Source organism: Cucurbita pepo, chromosome 2, assembly GCF_057944985.1.
Source record: "Cucurbita pepo subsp. pepo isolate OVF chromosome 2, ASM5794498v1, whole genome shotgun sequence".
Classification (NCBI taxonomy): Eukaryota; Viridiplantae; Streptophyta; class Magnoliopsida; order Cucurbitales; family Cucurbitaceae; genus Cucurbita; species Cucurbita pepo.
This window is the reverse complement of record NC_141799.1, coordinates 15,227,024-15,243,964: the sequence shown is the minus strand read 5'-3', so window position 1 is coordinate 15,243,964 and position 16,941 is coordinate 15,227,024. Positions and strand designations below refer to the sequence as shown.

Genomic DNA, 16,941 nt, shown 5'->3' with positions numbered 1-16,941 from the left:
TTTTGAGTATATTTCATCCAGAAAGCTCGAGTTTCATTTATTATAAGTATTTATTTAATTTGGTTCGAGTTTAGTTAAATGAATAACTTATATTATATTATTTAATGAGTGTGAAATTTTGATCGAGATACGGATATCTTGATATCTGAATAATATATTATACTTTTTTGATACGATATAACATAGAATCTTTTTATTGATTCTTCTTTTTCATTTCTCTTTTAACGAGATATCTCAGTTAAAATATTTTTTAACTCGAAAATTATAAATAAAAAATTAAAGAAATAAATATGAGTCGAAAATATTAGAATAAGGACAAAGGAGACAAATAAATTCATTGGAGTCCCTTTGTATATCCCTTCATTAACACTTTTGTGGCCGACATCAGATTTTCTTGTTTCTTTTTTTTTTTTTCTTTTTTCTTTTCTTTTTCTTAATTATATAATGTAATTTGTTCTTGAATTATTTAATTTTGAATATCATAAATGTTTTTTTTTTGTTTAAATATTATATATTTATGTTATTTGTTTTTATTTTAATAGGTTGACCTTTTTAACAAACTCGTATTTGATTATAAAAATACTAAAAAAAAAATGTTAAAGATTTAAAATTAAGATAAAAATGATTTTTTTTCATAGATAAATTTTAAATTTTATATAAAATAATTTAAATTATATATATTAAATATAAATATCTATTGATATTAGTTATAATTGTACGAATACCACTATAAATTGTCACAATTAATTAATTAATTAATTAATTTATTTATTGTACTCTTCTAGAATATTAAAGTACTTTTGTTTTTAATTTCTTGTACGGTTTGAATAAAAAGAAGAGAGAGAGAGAGAGACGAAACTCTAGTTTCATCATTAATTCCATTTTCAAAGTGGAATAAATAATTATATTAATTTAATTATTGCGTAAAATCTTTTCATAAACACACTTTATATTTTTTAATTTTATATTTGATTTTTCCGTACAATTTCATCACTTTATAGCGCAAAAGCAACCAAATATAATAATTCACATTAAAACTTTATCTTAAAATTAAAGATAAGATGGCTATTTTGCATGCACTCTTAAAAAATGTTTTTAAAAAATTAAAAATCTCTCCAAAACCTAAACTCTATTCTTCGCTCCATCTTGCGAGCAATATGATATGGTCACGTTATACATTCATCGCTTCTTAAGAGTGAAGATTATTATCACAGACCAACACACGTCTTTCCAGCATACTTTATGTCACTCATATGTATCTTAGAAAAATTCTCGGGAGGTCACCCAATATATAAATGCTATGGAGTTTCTATGATTAAGCCACGAAAAAAGAACATGCACCTTGTTGGTATGGGTAGTAACTTTCATTTGCTTTCAAGTTTTTCTGAGTCATCTTTGCCCTTAGAATCGTTTTCGTTTGGATGTAGTTTCAGTTTATTCATGTACCCCTTCTTTACTTGGGTGTCACATGCCCATCAACTTCTGCCTTGGTTCATCCCCAAACCATATCTTACTAAGAGAGGTATCGCTCTGATACCATTTGTAACGACTCATGCCCAAAATTTGAATTTTATAATATTAGATAAATAACCTAAAAATTAGAATAAAATAAGGATTATATTTGAAGTGGAATTTATAAATATAATAAAATACAAGGAAATTTAGATTGCAATTTGCAAATAAAATAGAGTTTGGAATCCTACGTAGCTCCCAATTTGGAGTTGGGAAATGAAGATTAGGTTATCTACCAACTTCAAACCACTTAGCAAGTTTAAATTATCCTAATGTATTTATATATATATATATATATATATATATATGAAAATATCATACATGCCCTCAATGTTAGGAACTTAAAATAAATATAATATATTTTTGTATAACTGTCACTCTAATATGTCATATCATTTATACGTCGTTTCTCGTAAATAAAATTGTTTTAATTTTTTTTTTCAATTTAGTGTTTGAAATTTTTTAATTCAAATCTTTTATATTTTAAGATTTTTTAATTTAGTACTTAAATTTTTCATTTTACATTGAGTTTTACAATTTAATTTTTTAAATTAAAAAATCAATTTATTAGAAAAAATAAAAATATCTTATGGCCGTCTTTCATATCACATCAATAATTTCTCATTCTCTGTAAGTGGGTTTTGTGTGGGAATGAGAAATGGTATAAAAAGGGAAGAGTGTGAGGATGGATTGATGTGTGGAACAAAATTTGATACAAAAAAAACAATAGAATTTGGGGCGTTCTTCTCCGGATACAAAAGGTATACTTCTCATTCATCTCTCGTCTAGATAACTTTTTAACCTATTTATCTATCTCGACTATTCATTTTTATTAAGTTTATAATTTTTTTTTTAGAATTGTCTTTACAATATCTTGTCGTACTGAACATGAAAATTTCGAGACTGCAAAAGAATTATTCTTAACCTTAATTTTATTGATAGTATAAGATCGAAGATTTATTTTTAAGATCGTTGAATGCAAAAAAAAATCTCTTTTTTTTTTTTGTTGGCATTTTCATTAAAATTTTATGGAAAAAAAAAATATTCAAATGAATAGCTTTCTTTTTTTAGATTAAAATTCCTTGTTTTTTTTTATAATGTTTGTAATAAAATCCTTATAATTTTAGTGGCATTAATTGTTGGGAATCATCAAGGAGTATTGGGCCTTCATGGGCTACATTATGGGCCAATCTAAGGCCCAAGGGTGTAATGAGTAAAAAGTAAGTTTTTTAATGCCAGTAGATATCAAAATAATAATTTAATTATAAAAAAAATTCTTGTGGATCTTTATTTTCAATTATTATCTCAAAGTTGTAATTCAATATTTTTCACCCTTTATTAAAATCAATTTAGATATAATAAGTTTGAAGGAAATTCATATCAAAATGAAACCTTATTTGATATGATGAACTCATGATTCAAATATAGCCTCTTTTTTTTTCTTTTTTTTTTTCTTTTTTTTTTTTTAAGAAAAAAAGAATAAAGAATAAAACCACTTTCTAAAGTCTTATATTCTCTAAATAATTCAGCAACTTAACTATCCATTTTCACGACATGTCAAATTCAACATGAACATGAACATAGAAGGAAAGAATTGGTTTTGTCTGAGGTAAGTCAAATTTTGAACCACTTACATCTTTAATCAAATCTCTGCAAACAAGATTTCACTTTCTTTCTTTGCATAAAAAACCGTGAACCTGCAACAATCAAAGCACACCACTAGCCGATATTGTATACTTTAGCCTGTTACATATCATCGTCAGTCTCACGGTTTTAAAACGCACCGGTTAAGGAGAGATTTCCACATCCTTATAAGGAATGTTTCGTTCCCCTCTCTAACTGACATGGGATCTCACATATCCTAGATTGGCCATTTGGAATCCTTTGGAAAGGATTCCAAAGAAGCAAATGTGGGGTGGTGAAGATGAAAACAATCTTCCCAACATGTCAGAAGTCCCAACATGAGTTAGACAACAAAGGAACTTTCTCATTGTTCAACCAAGTTGTTCTAAAAAAAGTATATATACTCTTGGTTGGAACATTTTGAAGTTGTTACCACAGACCGAGAGAACTAAGGGAGGTCAGATTTTATCCCAAGATTCCAATGCTGAGCGTAATATTAAGACAGCCATATCTTTCCAAAGCTAGTGTTGGAAAATCAGTATAAAAAGCACATACCTTGTCATGAGCACAGCACTGGTTGTCTTTTCATCTCAATATCTGCATTCATTTGCATACCTTTTCATCAGCATGCGGCTTCACCATGTGAGCAGAAGAGAGCTTCCATGCGTTTCAATTGCTTTCCATATTTTTGGTGAAGAAGGCATCATTTCTTTTGCATACTTTCCATGTTTTTCTGTGATTGTAACTGATGTTTTGCTTCATAATCACTCAGCCTGAAGATTTCATATCTTGCTTCTCTGCGACATTTGGAGAAAGAGAGAGACAAGTGGCTGATTGCTATATAAAAAGACTAAGAACTTGATCAGATAAAAAGAAAAACTAGATTATGGCTAATGAGCTTGGTTTGGTGATAAAAAAGAACCAGTGGAAGATGCCTATGAGTGTTTTCTTCAAGGATGCAAGGTATAGATAGAACTTTCCGCTCCAATTTTCACTTTAAAGACGATAGGGCGAAACCCGCCATGATCTTTTGCTTCTTGAATTCTCTTTGTAGTCTCTTTGATTTGTTACTGATGAAAATAAATGTCCTTCCAGACTTGTTTTCAAGTGGGATGATCTTGGAAAAGAGATACTGGGAATTGCATTTCCAGCTGCTCTAGCTGTTGCTGCTGATCCAATTGCTTCTCTTATCGACACCATTTTCGTCGGTCATATTGGTATATACCTTGCATTTGCTGCTATCTTTTCATTGCAACCAATTTAATCATTTGTATTGATGAAGATCATGTTCAACTTGGCTTCTGCAGGAGCTGTTGAACTTGCAGCCGTTGGAGTGTCTGTTGCGATATTCAATCAAGCTTCAAGGATCACCATATTCCCATTGGTGAGCATAACAACATCATTTGTTGCTGAGGAAGACACTATTGGAAAAACAGCCATAAAACCAGTGAAAGGTGAGACAGAGAAGCATTTGACAGAGAATGGCCGAAAGAGAGAACTTACATCACAGGATGAAACCAAGAAGGAAAACATGTTGGAAAAGAGTAGTTCTGCTTCACTTATAACTAAAGAAACGAGAAATTCGACACCCGGAAATGGCACCATTCATGATTTGGAAAAGAATCCAAACATGTTGGAAAAGAAGTCCTCGGAAGAACATGATGGAAAAAGAGAATCTGTACAAGAAAATGCCACACTTGAGAACTCTGAAAAAGGTAAAAATAAATTTCTTTTTATTGTTTAAACAACGATGAGGATCATGATTTGAACCTCTAACCTTAAAACGAGATTGCTAATACCAGAACTAAGTAAACGAAGGGATTAATCTAATTTCTATATTCAAACTGAATAGCTTGGGATTTTCAATCGCAGATTTGAGCAAAAAGAAGAGTCAACCTCCTACTGTCAAGCCCAAGAATAAAGAGAAGAAGCACATTGCTTCAGCATCCACAGCACTGATCTTTGGGACAGTTTTGGGCCTCCTGCAAGCAGTTTTCCTTGCATTTGGAGCTAAATTCCTATTAAATGTAATGGGAGTGAAGCAAGTAAGTTTCATCATCTTCAAAAACTTACTTGAAAACAACAATAAACCTGAACGCTTACAGTTTCTAATGCAACTTCTTCCATATTGTACTCATTTTTTCTAGTATTGATACATTGAATCAACAGGGCTCTCCAATGCTAGCTCCTGCAATGAAATACTTGGTGTTAAGGTCACTTGGTGCTCCCGCTGTTCTTCTCTCTCTGGCCATGCAGGGAATCTTCAGAGGGTTTAAGGACACAAGAACACCTCTCTATGTTATTGGTAGCTCAAAATTTTTATCAGACTTCTTTAAAACTGTTAGGAATTTCCATATTTCTCTAATTTATTCTCTTCTTTGAACTTTTGGAACAGTTTTGGGGTACACAACAAATATCATTTTGGATCCAATATTAATATTTGTGTGCCATTTGGGAGTGAAGGGTGCAGCCATAGCACATGTTCTTTCTCAGTAAGTAATATCATCACTCACATATTTGTGTTATTCCAATACATTCATTTCAATCATAACTTGATATTATTATTACCTCAGGTACTTAATTGTGTTGGTTCTAGCTTGGAGATTAATGCAAAAAGTGGATCTCTTACCTCCTAGCCTTAGAGAATTGCAGCTCGGTCGATTTCTCAAAAATGGTAATAACCATTCTTCATACCTTCCTTTTCTTCTACTAATGAGATTTGTACCTGAAAACAACAACATAGAAATCAAAAGTTGCTTGAAGATTTCCATTAGAAATTTACAAATTCAAATCAATATTGGTTCCAACATGGTAGAGCTTTTCTTAATGCAGGTAGTCTGCTATTGGCAAGAGTTATAGCTGTGACCTTCTGCGTGACACTTGCTGCATCCATGGCTGCTCGGCTAGGTCCAACGCCGATGGCTGCCTTCCAGACTTGCTTACAAGTCTGGATGACGTCCTCCCTCCTCGCTGATGGGCTTGCTGTTGCCGGACAGGTACTAAAATCAAAACCTCATGTTATCAACCATAACTTAAAACGAACTTCTGTCATTTCCAATCGATCAAGAGATCAAAAATTTGAATCGTTTCATTCCATTTGTTGATGAACTCCAAAACAGAAATACTAGTAATCACTTATTGTGGGCGTTAAATTCTTCCTTCAGGCGATTCTAGCCTGTGCATTTGCAGAGAAAGACTACGACAAGACAACGGCTACAGCCACAAGAGTGCTACAGGTAATCAAATTCCCAGTCTAATGCATTGCACATAACATGCTCGACAAAATTCCCCAACGAAAATACAGTCCAAAATGAAAGAAACATAGAAAATAATACATGAATCGTAAGTAAGCATGAATTTACTTGGGGCGAAAATGCAGATGAGCTTCGTTCTCGGCGTTGGACTTGCTGTGATTGTTGCAGTGATTATGTACTTCGGAGCTGGAATCTTCTCCGGAGATGTAACTGTGCAAGCCCTCATCCACGTCGGAGTGCCGGTATTTATTTTTTAAATATTTATACTATATTTATATATTTATATCAATTTGAGCATAGTTCAATTTATTAATTATATATTTTTCAATTTTAAATATCCAACCATACTCGTTGAGCTTTAAAACAAAATCTCGAATTTGAACTAACCATTTTGTTTGTCTCAATCTCTCGTAGTTTGTGGCCGCTACACAGCCAATGAACTCCTTAGCATTCGTATTTGACGGAGTCAACTTTGGAGCTTCTGATTTTGCTTACTCGGCCTACTCTTTGGCATGTGCTCTCTTTTCTAGTCTACGTTCCGTTCTCAAATCGAAAAATTATTCAATAAGACTGCTACAACGTTGTTACATTTAATCTTAATAATCACGGGATTCATATTTAAAATATGTTATAATTTATTTCTCGTACTAATAATCCATATTTCTTTCTCTCCATAGACTTTGGTTTCTATTGCTACTATTCTCTCTCTCTTCCTTCTCTCCAAAAGCTATGGCTTCCTCGGGATTTGGACTGCTTTGGCCATCTACATGGCCCTTCGTACTCTCGTAGGATTGTTGAGGTATCTTCTATTCTCGAGATGATCAGTTCTTGGTTGTTTAGATGAAATCGTGAATTAAAACGTATTTTGGATTATTATGTTTTTTTTTACTTGTTTTTATTGAGTATTAATTGTTTTAATGATAACTATAGAAAAAATGTTATTATATGGATGTTGTTGGAATTCAATCTCTAAATGATTTGAACGTTTTATTTGATGGTTGTAGGATGGGAAGTGGAACAGGACCGTGGCGTTACCTAAGAGGGTCGTTGTTGCCTTAATTATGTTCTTACATCAGAAAAGAAAGTTCGATCGGCGAAGCTTTATAATAGCGATAATCTTATCGGGTTTTTTTTTTAAATGTTGTTATTATAATTATTATTGTTATTTTCTATAGTCCAAAGTTGGGAAAGAGCTTCTTTCATACAACATATGTTATTGTTATAGAAAGAAATTATATTAAGTTGTTTTGTACAATGAAAGTTTTAATTTACAAGTCTTTGTAAAATTACTCATAATTTTTAATAAAATATTAAATTAAATAATATTTTATTTAGTGGTTGGAAAATACTAAATAAAATCATGATGAAAATGAAATTAATATTTATACTTATGATTTAATTTTAAGGGACATCTCCATGTGACTTTCTATCGATAATATCGATTATTTTTTAAAAAATTACTTAAATTAATAAATAAATATTGATCTGACAAAGGAATTGTTTTTTATTTCACTTTTGAATTATCAATTAAAAAATAATTGGTGGCGTGAGTTGGAATCCATCCAATAAAAGCTTGCCAGGTAGCCATTCTTTTAACCTAACAAATTTATAAATTCTTTTTATCTTTAATCATTACTATATAATAATGAGAATCTTTTGAAAATAATTTTATTCTGTAAATTCAACATGTTAATTCTTTTTCATTGATTCAGACTATCAATTTTTAAAAAAAAAATTATATTTCCAATATTATTGAGTTAGAAAATTAAATCAGATGACCTTTTTGACTTCCTATTAGGAACGATACCTACGCACTAGGAACGAGGTGTAGAGGTCCCTTCAGCTTGTTGTACCGACGCTACAACTAACATAACAGTCAATTGAAAAAAGTTGAATGAATATCAAACATCTCAGTCTTGCAAAAGGAATTTTGAGATGTTGGAGACTAGAAAAAGTCTTTAAAACCCTCACTTTAGTGATGGAACGATCAATTATCTAGATGTTTTAGTGTAAGATCCCACGTCAATTAGAAAAGGGAATAAAACATTCTCTATAACCATGTGTAAACCTCTCTAACATACACATTCTAAACCTGTGAAACTTGACGACAACACATAACGTCTCAAAGAGGATAATATCTACCCGCAACTACGACTTTTCTTGCATACCTAGAACTTTATGAATAGCTATATAAGGAGCTAGAGAATAAATTAGCTAATGAGTAAAATATAAGTCATGGTAAATGATGAAAATAAAAGCTTTAAATCTAAGCATTTAAGGAGCAAAAGAAATTGGTTGTGAAAAAAGTGAGAAAATATTATCCCAAAAGTGGAAAGGAAGCAACCCACTCAAGAAGTCTGCCTACCCACTTGCTCCATGGGACACAAAAGTGGTTGGACAATTACTTACACCCACAACATTATGAACACTATTAAATATTCAACATTCAGACTCCAAGTTTAAGGTTGAATCAATCAATCAAAGCAATCAACATCCAATTAGGGAGAATGCTACCATCATCATAGATCCTCAATCCTTCTCCTAAGAACCAAACCTCACATCAACAAATCAGCTCAGCAGCTCTCATCTCATCGAGATTTCCGGTAACAAATGATACAATTAACATAATGATCATAATAAGAACAGATAACCAAAAAGAACTTCAGATTATAAGTTTTACAATCATTTGCAGAAGAACATAATTAACCTCTTCTTTTAGTTTTTATATATAGATGGAAAAATTAAAAATAGAAGGGGGTGGGGAAAAGCTCTTGGTTTCTACAGCTTTAAATCAAGAAGCCTTTGTTGGAAATGAAATTGCAGAAAAAGGAGAGAGAAATATGATGGAACCTGGACAAGTTTCCTTAATATTTTGGCCCAGAGACTGCTGACGAACTGACTGACTGACTGGTTGATGTAAAATAATGAATGGTAAGTAATTGAATGATCCTCCTTAGGAATTGAGTAATCAAATCTGATCCTTCCTCTTCTTCCTCCATATCATAATCATCATCATCATCATCCTCACCTCTCTTAGAACCCTTCAGCTTCACCTTACCCAGAAAGAATTTTGGGGAGAAATACCTATCTTGATGAGTAAAATGAAAATGGCTTTATGTTCTTTGTTGTGCTACACTACAAGCTGATCAAGCTGCATCTGCTCAAGCCAAGCTCCTATCACAGAATGATCAGTGGATTCTAATTGTGATTTAGTAGAAGTTAGACCCTCACCGGATGCTGCAGCACCACCCATCCTGGGCGCTGCCGACTTCTCTCTTAGCATCTCAGGCGGGGATTCCTTCACCAGGGATTGAACCCATGATAAGTCAGGCTCCTCCCCGTTATTTCCGATCTCGAAAGAAGATGATCTTCGCAGTTGACCCAGTTCATTCTTACCAACTGACCAATCCGCCTTTCCATTGGGGGACCCCCATTTAGGCAAAGAATTGACAGGAGATCCAATCAACGAGCTTGGGACATTGGATCCAAGCTCCCTTGAGCTGAGACTGCGGAGATGTTGCTTTTCACGCTGTACAAAAGCAGAAAACCTAGATCCCATTGGAGACAGTGGCTCTGTGCTTCTAGGCGACATCCTTCCAGGCGATGACACTCCAAAAGAGGCCTGCAACAAAGGCTGATCAACAGTCTTAGGAGACATAATGCTTGTATTTATAGGTGATAACATGTTCTGCTGCTGCTGCTGAAATTGGTTTAGTAATGTCGATTTGCGAGTAGGGGAAAAGACATTGGTGGCTGGATCAGAGAATCGGGGAGACAAAGGGATTTCATTAGAAAATAGCTCTTCGAGATTGTTAGGAGTTAGAGTTTGGGTCCAGCCAGATCGGCTCACAGAAATGGCACTCGGACGAGGCTGAGAGAAACAGTTAATATCATTCAAAATTCGTGGCTGGTTGTCAAAGTTTGGCAAGACATTAAAATCCTCTAGAGGCATATCCCTGGCATTCAGAGATGACCTTAACCGACTGGATTGAAGGTTACTTCCTGGAAGATGAAGAGTTGGTACATTTGGTTGCTGCCAGTTCACAGAAGAGTGAGAAACGCCATTAGAAGAGGGAGACATGGACTGAGCAAATGGAGATGGAGATAAAGCTGACACTGATGAAGGGGATCCAGGCAGAAGACCCAATGCAGTAGCCATATCCATTACAGTTGGAGCAGACCCAATCGATCGTGGGGAAGGAACAGCAGATCCAGTAGACACATATAATGGCCTTAGTTCTTCATTTGTGTGAGCAAAGAAACAGACCCGCCTATTGCAACTCGTGCCATCCTTGCAAAGACGAGTTCGATACTGAGCTGGGTGAAGCCAACACTCAAATACTCCATGAGCATATTCACACATATCCCCACGCCTACAAGCCCCTTTTCTGAAGTCTGGGCAAGGAACACAGCTGTAGTGAAACTTTCTTGGATCTCTTCTGCGAGCATTCTCCCCTGGGTGGACGAAAGGACACTCAGTCCAATCATGGGAATACGCCCGAGAACAAGGCCTCACCTTGAAAGAGAACATGCGAAACTCATCAGTTGCATATATGCTGTTCTTGATGTCAGGAAGTGATGGATCAATTGGATATTCTTTCTTTTCCTTTGTAGTTGCAAACCCATCAGTAAACTTGGGAGAAGACATCGACTTGGGTGGAGATGGAAATTCATCCTCCAACGATGAGGAAAGTGGTGGTGACCCTGAATCAGGCATTTTGATTGACAAACGTAAACAGGAAACATCCATGGACCCATTTGAATGATTATTGAGAAGTTCCTCGAGCCTGAACATTGTATTCTGCTTCTGCAACTTTGGATGAACAAAAATGACATCCACAGGGCGATTGCCATTAATATCCTTGGCGTTTGGGTCAGCACCAGCAGACAAAAGTAAATCAACAATATCGACTGCATTCACAGATCCACTGGAGGTAGCACAGTGGAGAGCAGTGCTTTTGTCTGTGCCAGATGAGAGATTAACATCAACCTCAGGATATGATAGTATAAGTTTCAGAACATCAACACAACCATATGTTGCAGCAACCATCAGGGGCGTTCTATGCTCATGAACAACTTGTTTTGAGCCTTTTTGGCGAACATACCAGAGCCCAGACTTGTTTAGTGATAACAAATCAGACTCCATCAAACGCTTGAAGCCTTCGGCATCGTTGTCTGATGCAAGCTCCAGTAAACTATAAAAAGAATCCTCACAATCAACAGTTAAATGACTCATGTCTTTGGGATTAGGTGAGCTTGCTGATGTAGTAGTAGATGCGGAATTGGATTTTTCTGGACCACCGCACATAATCAAATATCTGCAATCCTAGAAAAATGCATTAATGCCTTATATTACGTCAACAAAACCATAGGGTCAAGAATATACTGGTAAGCCTCAAGGAAATAAATACAGAGATGATCAAGATATTGTTCAGATGAAGCATATAACAAACGTCTAAAAGAGATTAGTTCAGGAATAGCTAAGCATATTATAACAGGGTTATGAACAAATCTTTACAGAAAATCTGAACTATATTAGAAAATTAGAACTCGCTATACCCAGAGTACTCTCCAATTGTGCAAGGATAAACAGAAACTAGAGGGTAAGGATCAACCAAAAGTTGAAAACTAGTTCACACAGAAGCTTTTGAAGAATTTCAAGAATCAAAGAAGTTCATATTCAGACCTATAAGAGGTAAACCACAGGGAACCACACTCGCTGCAAATTGAATTGATATTTGACATAAGATTCTATATTTTAGTAATAGATGCTAACCCCACTATCAACAGAATGGGGAAAAAACGTCTTTAAGGAGGGGGTAAGGATTCCGATCTGAGGTCGTGAGTCTAAACTGAAAGCAATCTGCTTTACCTACGGTACTAAATCGTTTCCTACGCGAAAAATCACCATAAAACTACCAGCTTCTCCTCCCCTCCAAGAAAATCAACAAACATTGTAATCAAACTAACAAAAAACATAAAAATAAAAAAAAATAAAAAAAATCATCCAAACCAAATTTAAAAAGTAGATTTAGAATCAAAAGCCAGAAATGAAATCAAACCAAACATTAACAAGGCACGTTGCTCAAAGGAATAACAAAACTGATAAAAGCAGATCAATAACATCCACCCTAATATCACGATTCAAAACATACAATAGTTATACAACACCTACAATAATACAGCTAAAAAACTTCACACAAACTAAACTTCGATTGGAACTCACTCACCCCCCACTAAAAAAGTGCGGATTACTCAAAAATGCTAAACTCCATGCTAAATCCGAACTACTAAAAATGATAACTCACAGTTATCTATAGCAGCAGAAGAAAACCAGTCGGAGATCTGAGAGAGAGAAGAAAGGCGCGGGGGTTCGACAGTGACACTCATCGATCGGAGGAAAATCCGGAGGAGTAAAGAGCCACTTCACTGAACGAGAAAAAGAAGATCGGCGATAAGAAGCTTACGGCCTTCATCTCCGGCGCCAGTGAAAGAAATTAAATAAGAACAGAGATTTCACAGGGAGAGAAAAACGGTGAAGACGAAGAAGAAGAAGAAGAAAGTAACGTCTGAAATTGAAATGAAATGCGGGTTGAACAATTTTGGGGGAATTTAAATTTAATGTGGGGAGTTGGAAGGAAACGAGGGGAAATGACATTGAAATTCACCCGAAATGAAATGCAAATGAAGAGGGAGCTTTTTGGGACCGGATGACCGGCTGGACCAGTTGGAGTGCGGTGGGGTTTGGGGTAGTGAAGGACGAGGTGTTGACTGGCTGAGGAAGTGGCGTGGATCGGAATTGAAGGAGAGAAATTAAGTGGATTGGAATTGGATGTTTGGAGTACGCCAATGGAATTTGGTCGTTTGGTCAATTTTAGTTAAATACGGTCAAATCGAGGGGTGAAAAGTTGCAGACAACAGAGGTTCCTAATTTTCAATTGCAGTAAAAAAATTAAGGTTAAAAAATTTAATCTATAAACATTCTAATTTTCTAAAACTAATACATTGTTACATATAAAATTAAAAAATTTAAAATTTCATAAATTATAAAGTTAAAATTTATTTATAAATAGTTCAATTAATTTTTTAATTTTTAAAATTTGTCAATATCCGACTCTTTGGTTGAAAATATGCATAACTTAATCGCTCGAGTTATATTTTTCACGTCACATTTTACTAAACTAATATTATAGAAAAAAATGCGTTAAATTTAGCACTAAAATCAATCAAACAGGTACATGATAACAATTACACGACTTATGAAGTCTTCCACGGTATCTTATAAGATCCGAGCCAAACATAGCCATAAATTTTCAAAATTTAAACATCAGAGATCAAATAAAAACACGACATCGAGCTCTCTCTCCACTCCCAGTTACTAATTTTATTATACGTCCTTTAAAAACTCCTCTAAAACGTTCATTCTGGAGGCACAAATACAGTATAAATATAATTATACTTAAAATAAATAAATATTTTTAAAAATAAAAAATCTACAAATTAATTTAAAAATATTCACTTCTTATCCAAACAAAATTTAATTGTTAATATAAGGCATAATGGAATATTTACAATATCTAATGAACAAAATCTTTTGAGCAAATCTTTTTTTTTATATATATAAATATTTTAAATATGCTTTTTTTTATTTAATTTTTTAATTTGGCATTTATCCGAAATTAGTTAAAAGCATGTAAATGCCTCTTAATGCATAATTTCCCTTTAGAATTAAAGCATAAATTATGGATGGTTGCGTTTAAATTGGTGTCTTTTCCATTATTGTATTCTATTTTTTATTGTCCTTTCCAAAATGCAAATAATTTAATTTTAAATTTATTTTTTTGCCCTGATGATACCTTGTGGAGTCAGATTTCCAATATATTAAAAAATACCTTTAATTTATTCCCATCTTTATTTATTTCTTTTTTTTCTTTTCCATCATAATAAAAATTCCCATTGATGCTTTTTTTTTTTTTTTTTTTTATAGAGAATATTAATTATGGAATAAGGACAACTCACAAAGGAGTGGTTCAAAAAAAATAAAAATAAATAAATAATTTTTATATAACCCACTTACATGCTTAATTATATATCGTCGATAATAAAATTATTGCGACATTTTTTTTATAAGATTAGATTAATCATAATTCAATATTTTTATCTAATAATTTAAATTATATATATATATATTATCGGAGGAAAAATATTATTTTAACGGGTGACCTCATTTCAATATAAAAGTAAGAAACATTATCTTATAAAAAAATTTAAATATTATCTTTAATAAAATGAATAAAAACAATTTTACACTACAATCGAATATATCAACCAATTTTCATTATAATTTTGTTTTAAAATATGGATACGAGGATGAGGATGAGATCCGACCCAAATAAAATGTCCAAAACCCGACTATTCACATGCAGCTCGACAAAAAATTGATTCAGTTTCTTTCATCTAGGTTTATTTAAATCGGAATAATTCAACTCTACTAATTCACACTCTGTTTGACGTAATTTACATTGTTCTTCAAATGAGTTAAAATTATTCTTCTTCGTTCTCCGCTTTTTTCCGACCAACCCGACTTGTTATCTATTTTTTTACTCGGGAAAAAAAAACAATTACTACTACTACCAAATCGTCCAAGAAAATATCCTAGAGTTTCCATATGGGATACCCTCCCTAAATCCCTTGCTCCCATTTATTGAACATAACCAAACTAAGGGCCCACAGACCCCAAAGGGGACCCCGAAGGAAGGGGTAAGTGTCCTCAATCATTGTCCCATCAGCACAATGATCGTCCAATAAATGGGCCCCATCCCTCCAACTATAGGGACGATCCTGTTTCACGTGTACATGTTCGGTCGGTGCATCCTCTTAAGACCCCCTTTTTTAGGACCCAAAAAATGGGGAAATTACCCTCCAACCCCTAATTTAAGTTCATTAGCTACCCGGGAAATTCCATTTCTCATCATATTTCCCAAAATCCTCCCCGTTTTGGAGGGAAAAAAAAGAGCCCAAATCAAAACTAGGTTAACCCTACAAGCCGATGCCTCACGAATTTACCAGAATCGAGTAGAGTACTACGCCCTAGATGACGAGAGTCTAATCGACGAATGCGCGTCTGTAATGTCCTACATTGGTTGGAGAAGAGAACAAACCACCATTTATAAAGGTGTGAAAACCTTCTCTTAGCAGATGCGTTTTAAAATTTAGAGAGGAAGCCCGAAAGAAAAAGCCCAAAGAAAACAATATTTGCTAGCGATGGATTTGGGGCATTTAAATGGTATCAGCGTTAGACACCGGAATATGTGTCACTATTTCCCGAAGAAGGGGGTAGACACAAGACGATATGCCAGTAAGGACACTGGGCCCCAAAGGGGTAGACTTGGGGACGGTCCCACATCGATGGGAGGAAGGAAAGAACGTCAGCGAGGACGCTGACCCCGAAGGAGGTAGATTTTAGTTGGGGAGGAGAACAAACCACCATTTATAAGAGAGTGGAAACCTTTCCTTGACAAACGCGTTTTAAAGCCTTAAGGGGAAGTCCGAGAGGGAAAGCCCAAAGAAGACAATATTTGCTAGTGGTGGATCTAGGGCGTTACAACGTCCCATGGGAAGAAACACATAGAAACGAAAATTTCGTCACAAACAAGCTTACATGTTCAAAAACCATCAAAATTTTATGTACATATTCAACAAAACTAGAACTAGCTCATGAGCTATCTCGAGCTCGAAACAAAATCTTTATCAAACAAAGGTTACGATACTACAATCAAGATGGGCGACGGCGTATTCCCTGTCCAGTCATGCACAATTGAATCCGTTCTTTAAAGCTTTTCTTAGGCTTCTTATCCTTCCCGACCATTATCATCTCTTTTTCCTTCTCTATCTCTCCCTCTATTTGCAAACAAAGCTGAAAATTTCAATGAAAAAAAAAAAAAAATCAATAAAAAAAATAAAAAATAATCTTAATTTATATATATAGAAAAAAAAAGGTACCTTGAGGACTCTATCCTCGATATTGTCCATCCGCTCCACGAGGCTTCCTCTGAGTTCAGTGACTTTGACCACATGGTTGATCGGACGGCAGTGCTTCTCCAGAGTTTTGGGGGAAAGATCAACGGACGACGTTTGGTAATCGCTCGTGAGGGTCCCACTTGATGGAGTGGATGCACACGAGCTCTTAGGCGACTTCCCGCACCCTCTAATTTCCTCCAACCGCCTCAACTATTTAACCCACACAAAAAATAAAATAAATTATAATTACGTAAAATTAAAAAGGGGACGGCCATTTTCTTGGCCATTTTCTTAGTCATTTTCCCGAGAAACAAACAAGAAAGCAAAGCCCAACTCACCATATTATCGAGGCGCTCCAAGCGCGAGAGAATCGGTTCTTCGGCCACACCCATTTTTCGTTTTCCCGGGAAACAAACACAAAATTCCCTTTTCAATCGATTCTTGGCCTTTATAATTTTGCCTAAATACCAAACAAAAACACATAAATAAAGGGTCTAGATGAAAGTTACAGGGGATGTCGGTTCTCAATGGT

General features: G+C 34.4%; 3 protein-coding genes and 1 long non-coding RNA gene across 5 annotated transcripts; 1 reads left to right on the top strand and 3 right to left on the bottom strand.

Annotated features, from left to right (window-relative positions):
• The first annotated feature begins 3,961 nt into the window (after window positions 1-3,961).
• On the top strand, window positions 3,962-7,717 carry LOC111787676 (protein DETOXIFICATION 43). Its single transcript, XM_087121671.1, has 13 exons — window positions 3,962-4,098; window positions 4,231-4,352; window positions 4,443-4,850; window positions 5,008-5,180; window positions 5,305-5,440; window positions 5,531-5,627; window positions 5,709-5,809; window positions 5,968-6,131; window positions 6,300-6,371; window positions 6,515-6,631; window positions 6,804-6,899; window positions 7,067-7,188; window positions 7,394-7,717. Exons 1-13 carry the CDS (start codon window positions 4,022-4,024, stop codon window positions 7,446-7,448), a joined length of 1,740 nt encoding a protein of 579 aa, XP_086977797.1. The 5' UTR covers window positions 3,962-4,021; the 3' UTR covers window positions 7,449-7,717.
• LOC147793745 (uncharacterized) lies at window positions 4,414-6,076 on the bottom strand. The gene is made up of 6 exons (XR_015419981.1): window positions 5,944-6,076; window positions 5,765-5,860; window positions 5,239-5,323; window positions 5,032-5,153; window positions 4,639-4,811; window positions 4,414-4,556 (listed from the first exon to the last, which is right to left on the bottom strand). It is a non-coding gene; the product is annotated as an uncharacterized LOC147793745 (long non-coding RNA).
• Window positions 7,718-9,036: 1,319 nt separating the features above from the next.
• Window positions 9,037-12,988, bottom strand: LOC111787809 (zinc finger CCCH domain-containing protein 30-like). 2 transcript variants are annotated; one of them, XM_023667866.2, is made up of 2 exons: window positions 12,698-12,988; window positions 9,037-11,715 (listed from the first exon to the last, which is right to left on the bottom strand). In XM_023667866.2, exon 2 carries the CDS (start codon window positions 11,695-11,697, stop codon window positions 9,520-9,522), a length of 2,178 nt encoding a protein of 725 aa, XP_023523634.1. In that variant the 5' UTR covers window positions 11,698-11,715; window positions 12,698-12,988; the 3' UTR covers window positions 9,037-9,519. The 2 variants fall into 2 exon arrangements, with proteins under 2 accessions (XP_023523634.1, XP_023523633.1); XM_023667865.2 differs by having other exon boundaries at window positions 9,037-11,707.
• Window positions 12,989-16,005: 3,017 nt separating this feature from the next.
• Window positions 16,006-16,893, bottom strand: LOC111789049 (uncharacterized). The gene is made up of 3 exons (XM_023669681.2): window positions 16,748-16,893; window positions 16,392-16,619; window positions 16,006-16,305 (listed from the first exon to the last, which is right to left on the bottom strand). The coding sequence occupies exons 1-3, from the start codon at window positions 16,799-16,801 to the stop codon at window positions 16,165-16,167; spliced, it is 423 nt and encodes a 140-aa protein (XP_023525449.1). The 5' UTR covers window positions 16,802-16,893; the 3' UTR covers window positions 16,006-16,164.
• Between the last annotated feature and the right edge of the window lie 48 nt (window positions 16,894-16,941).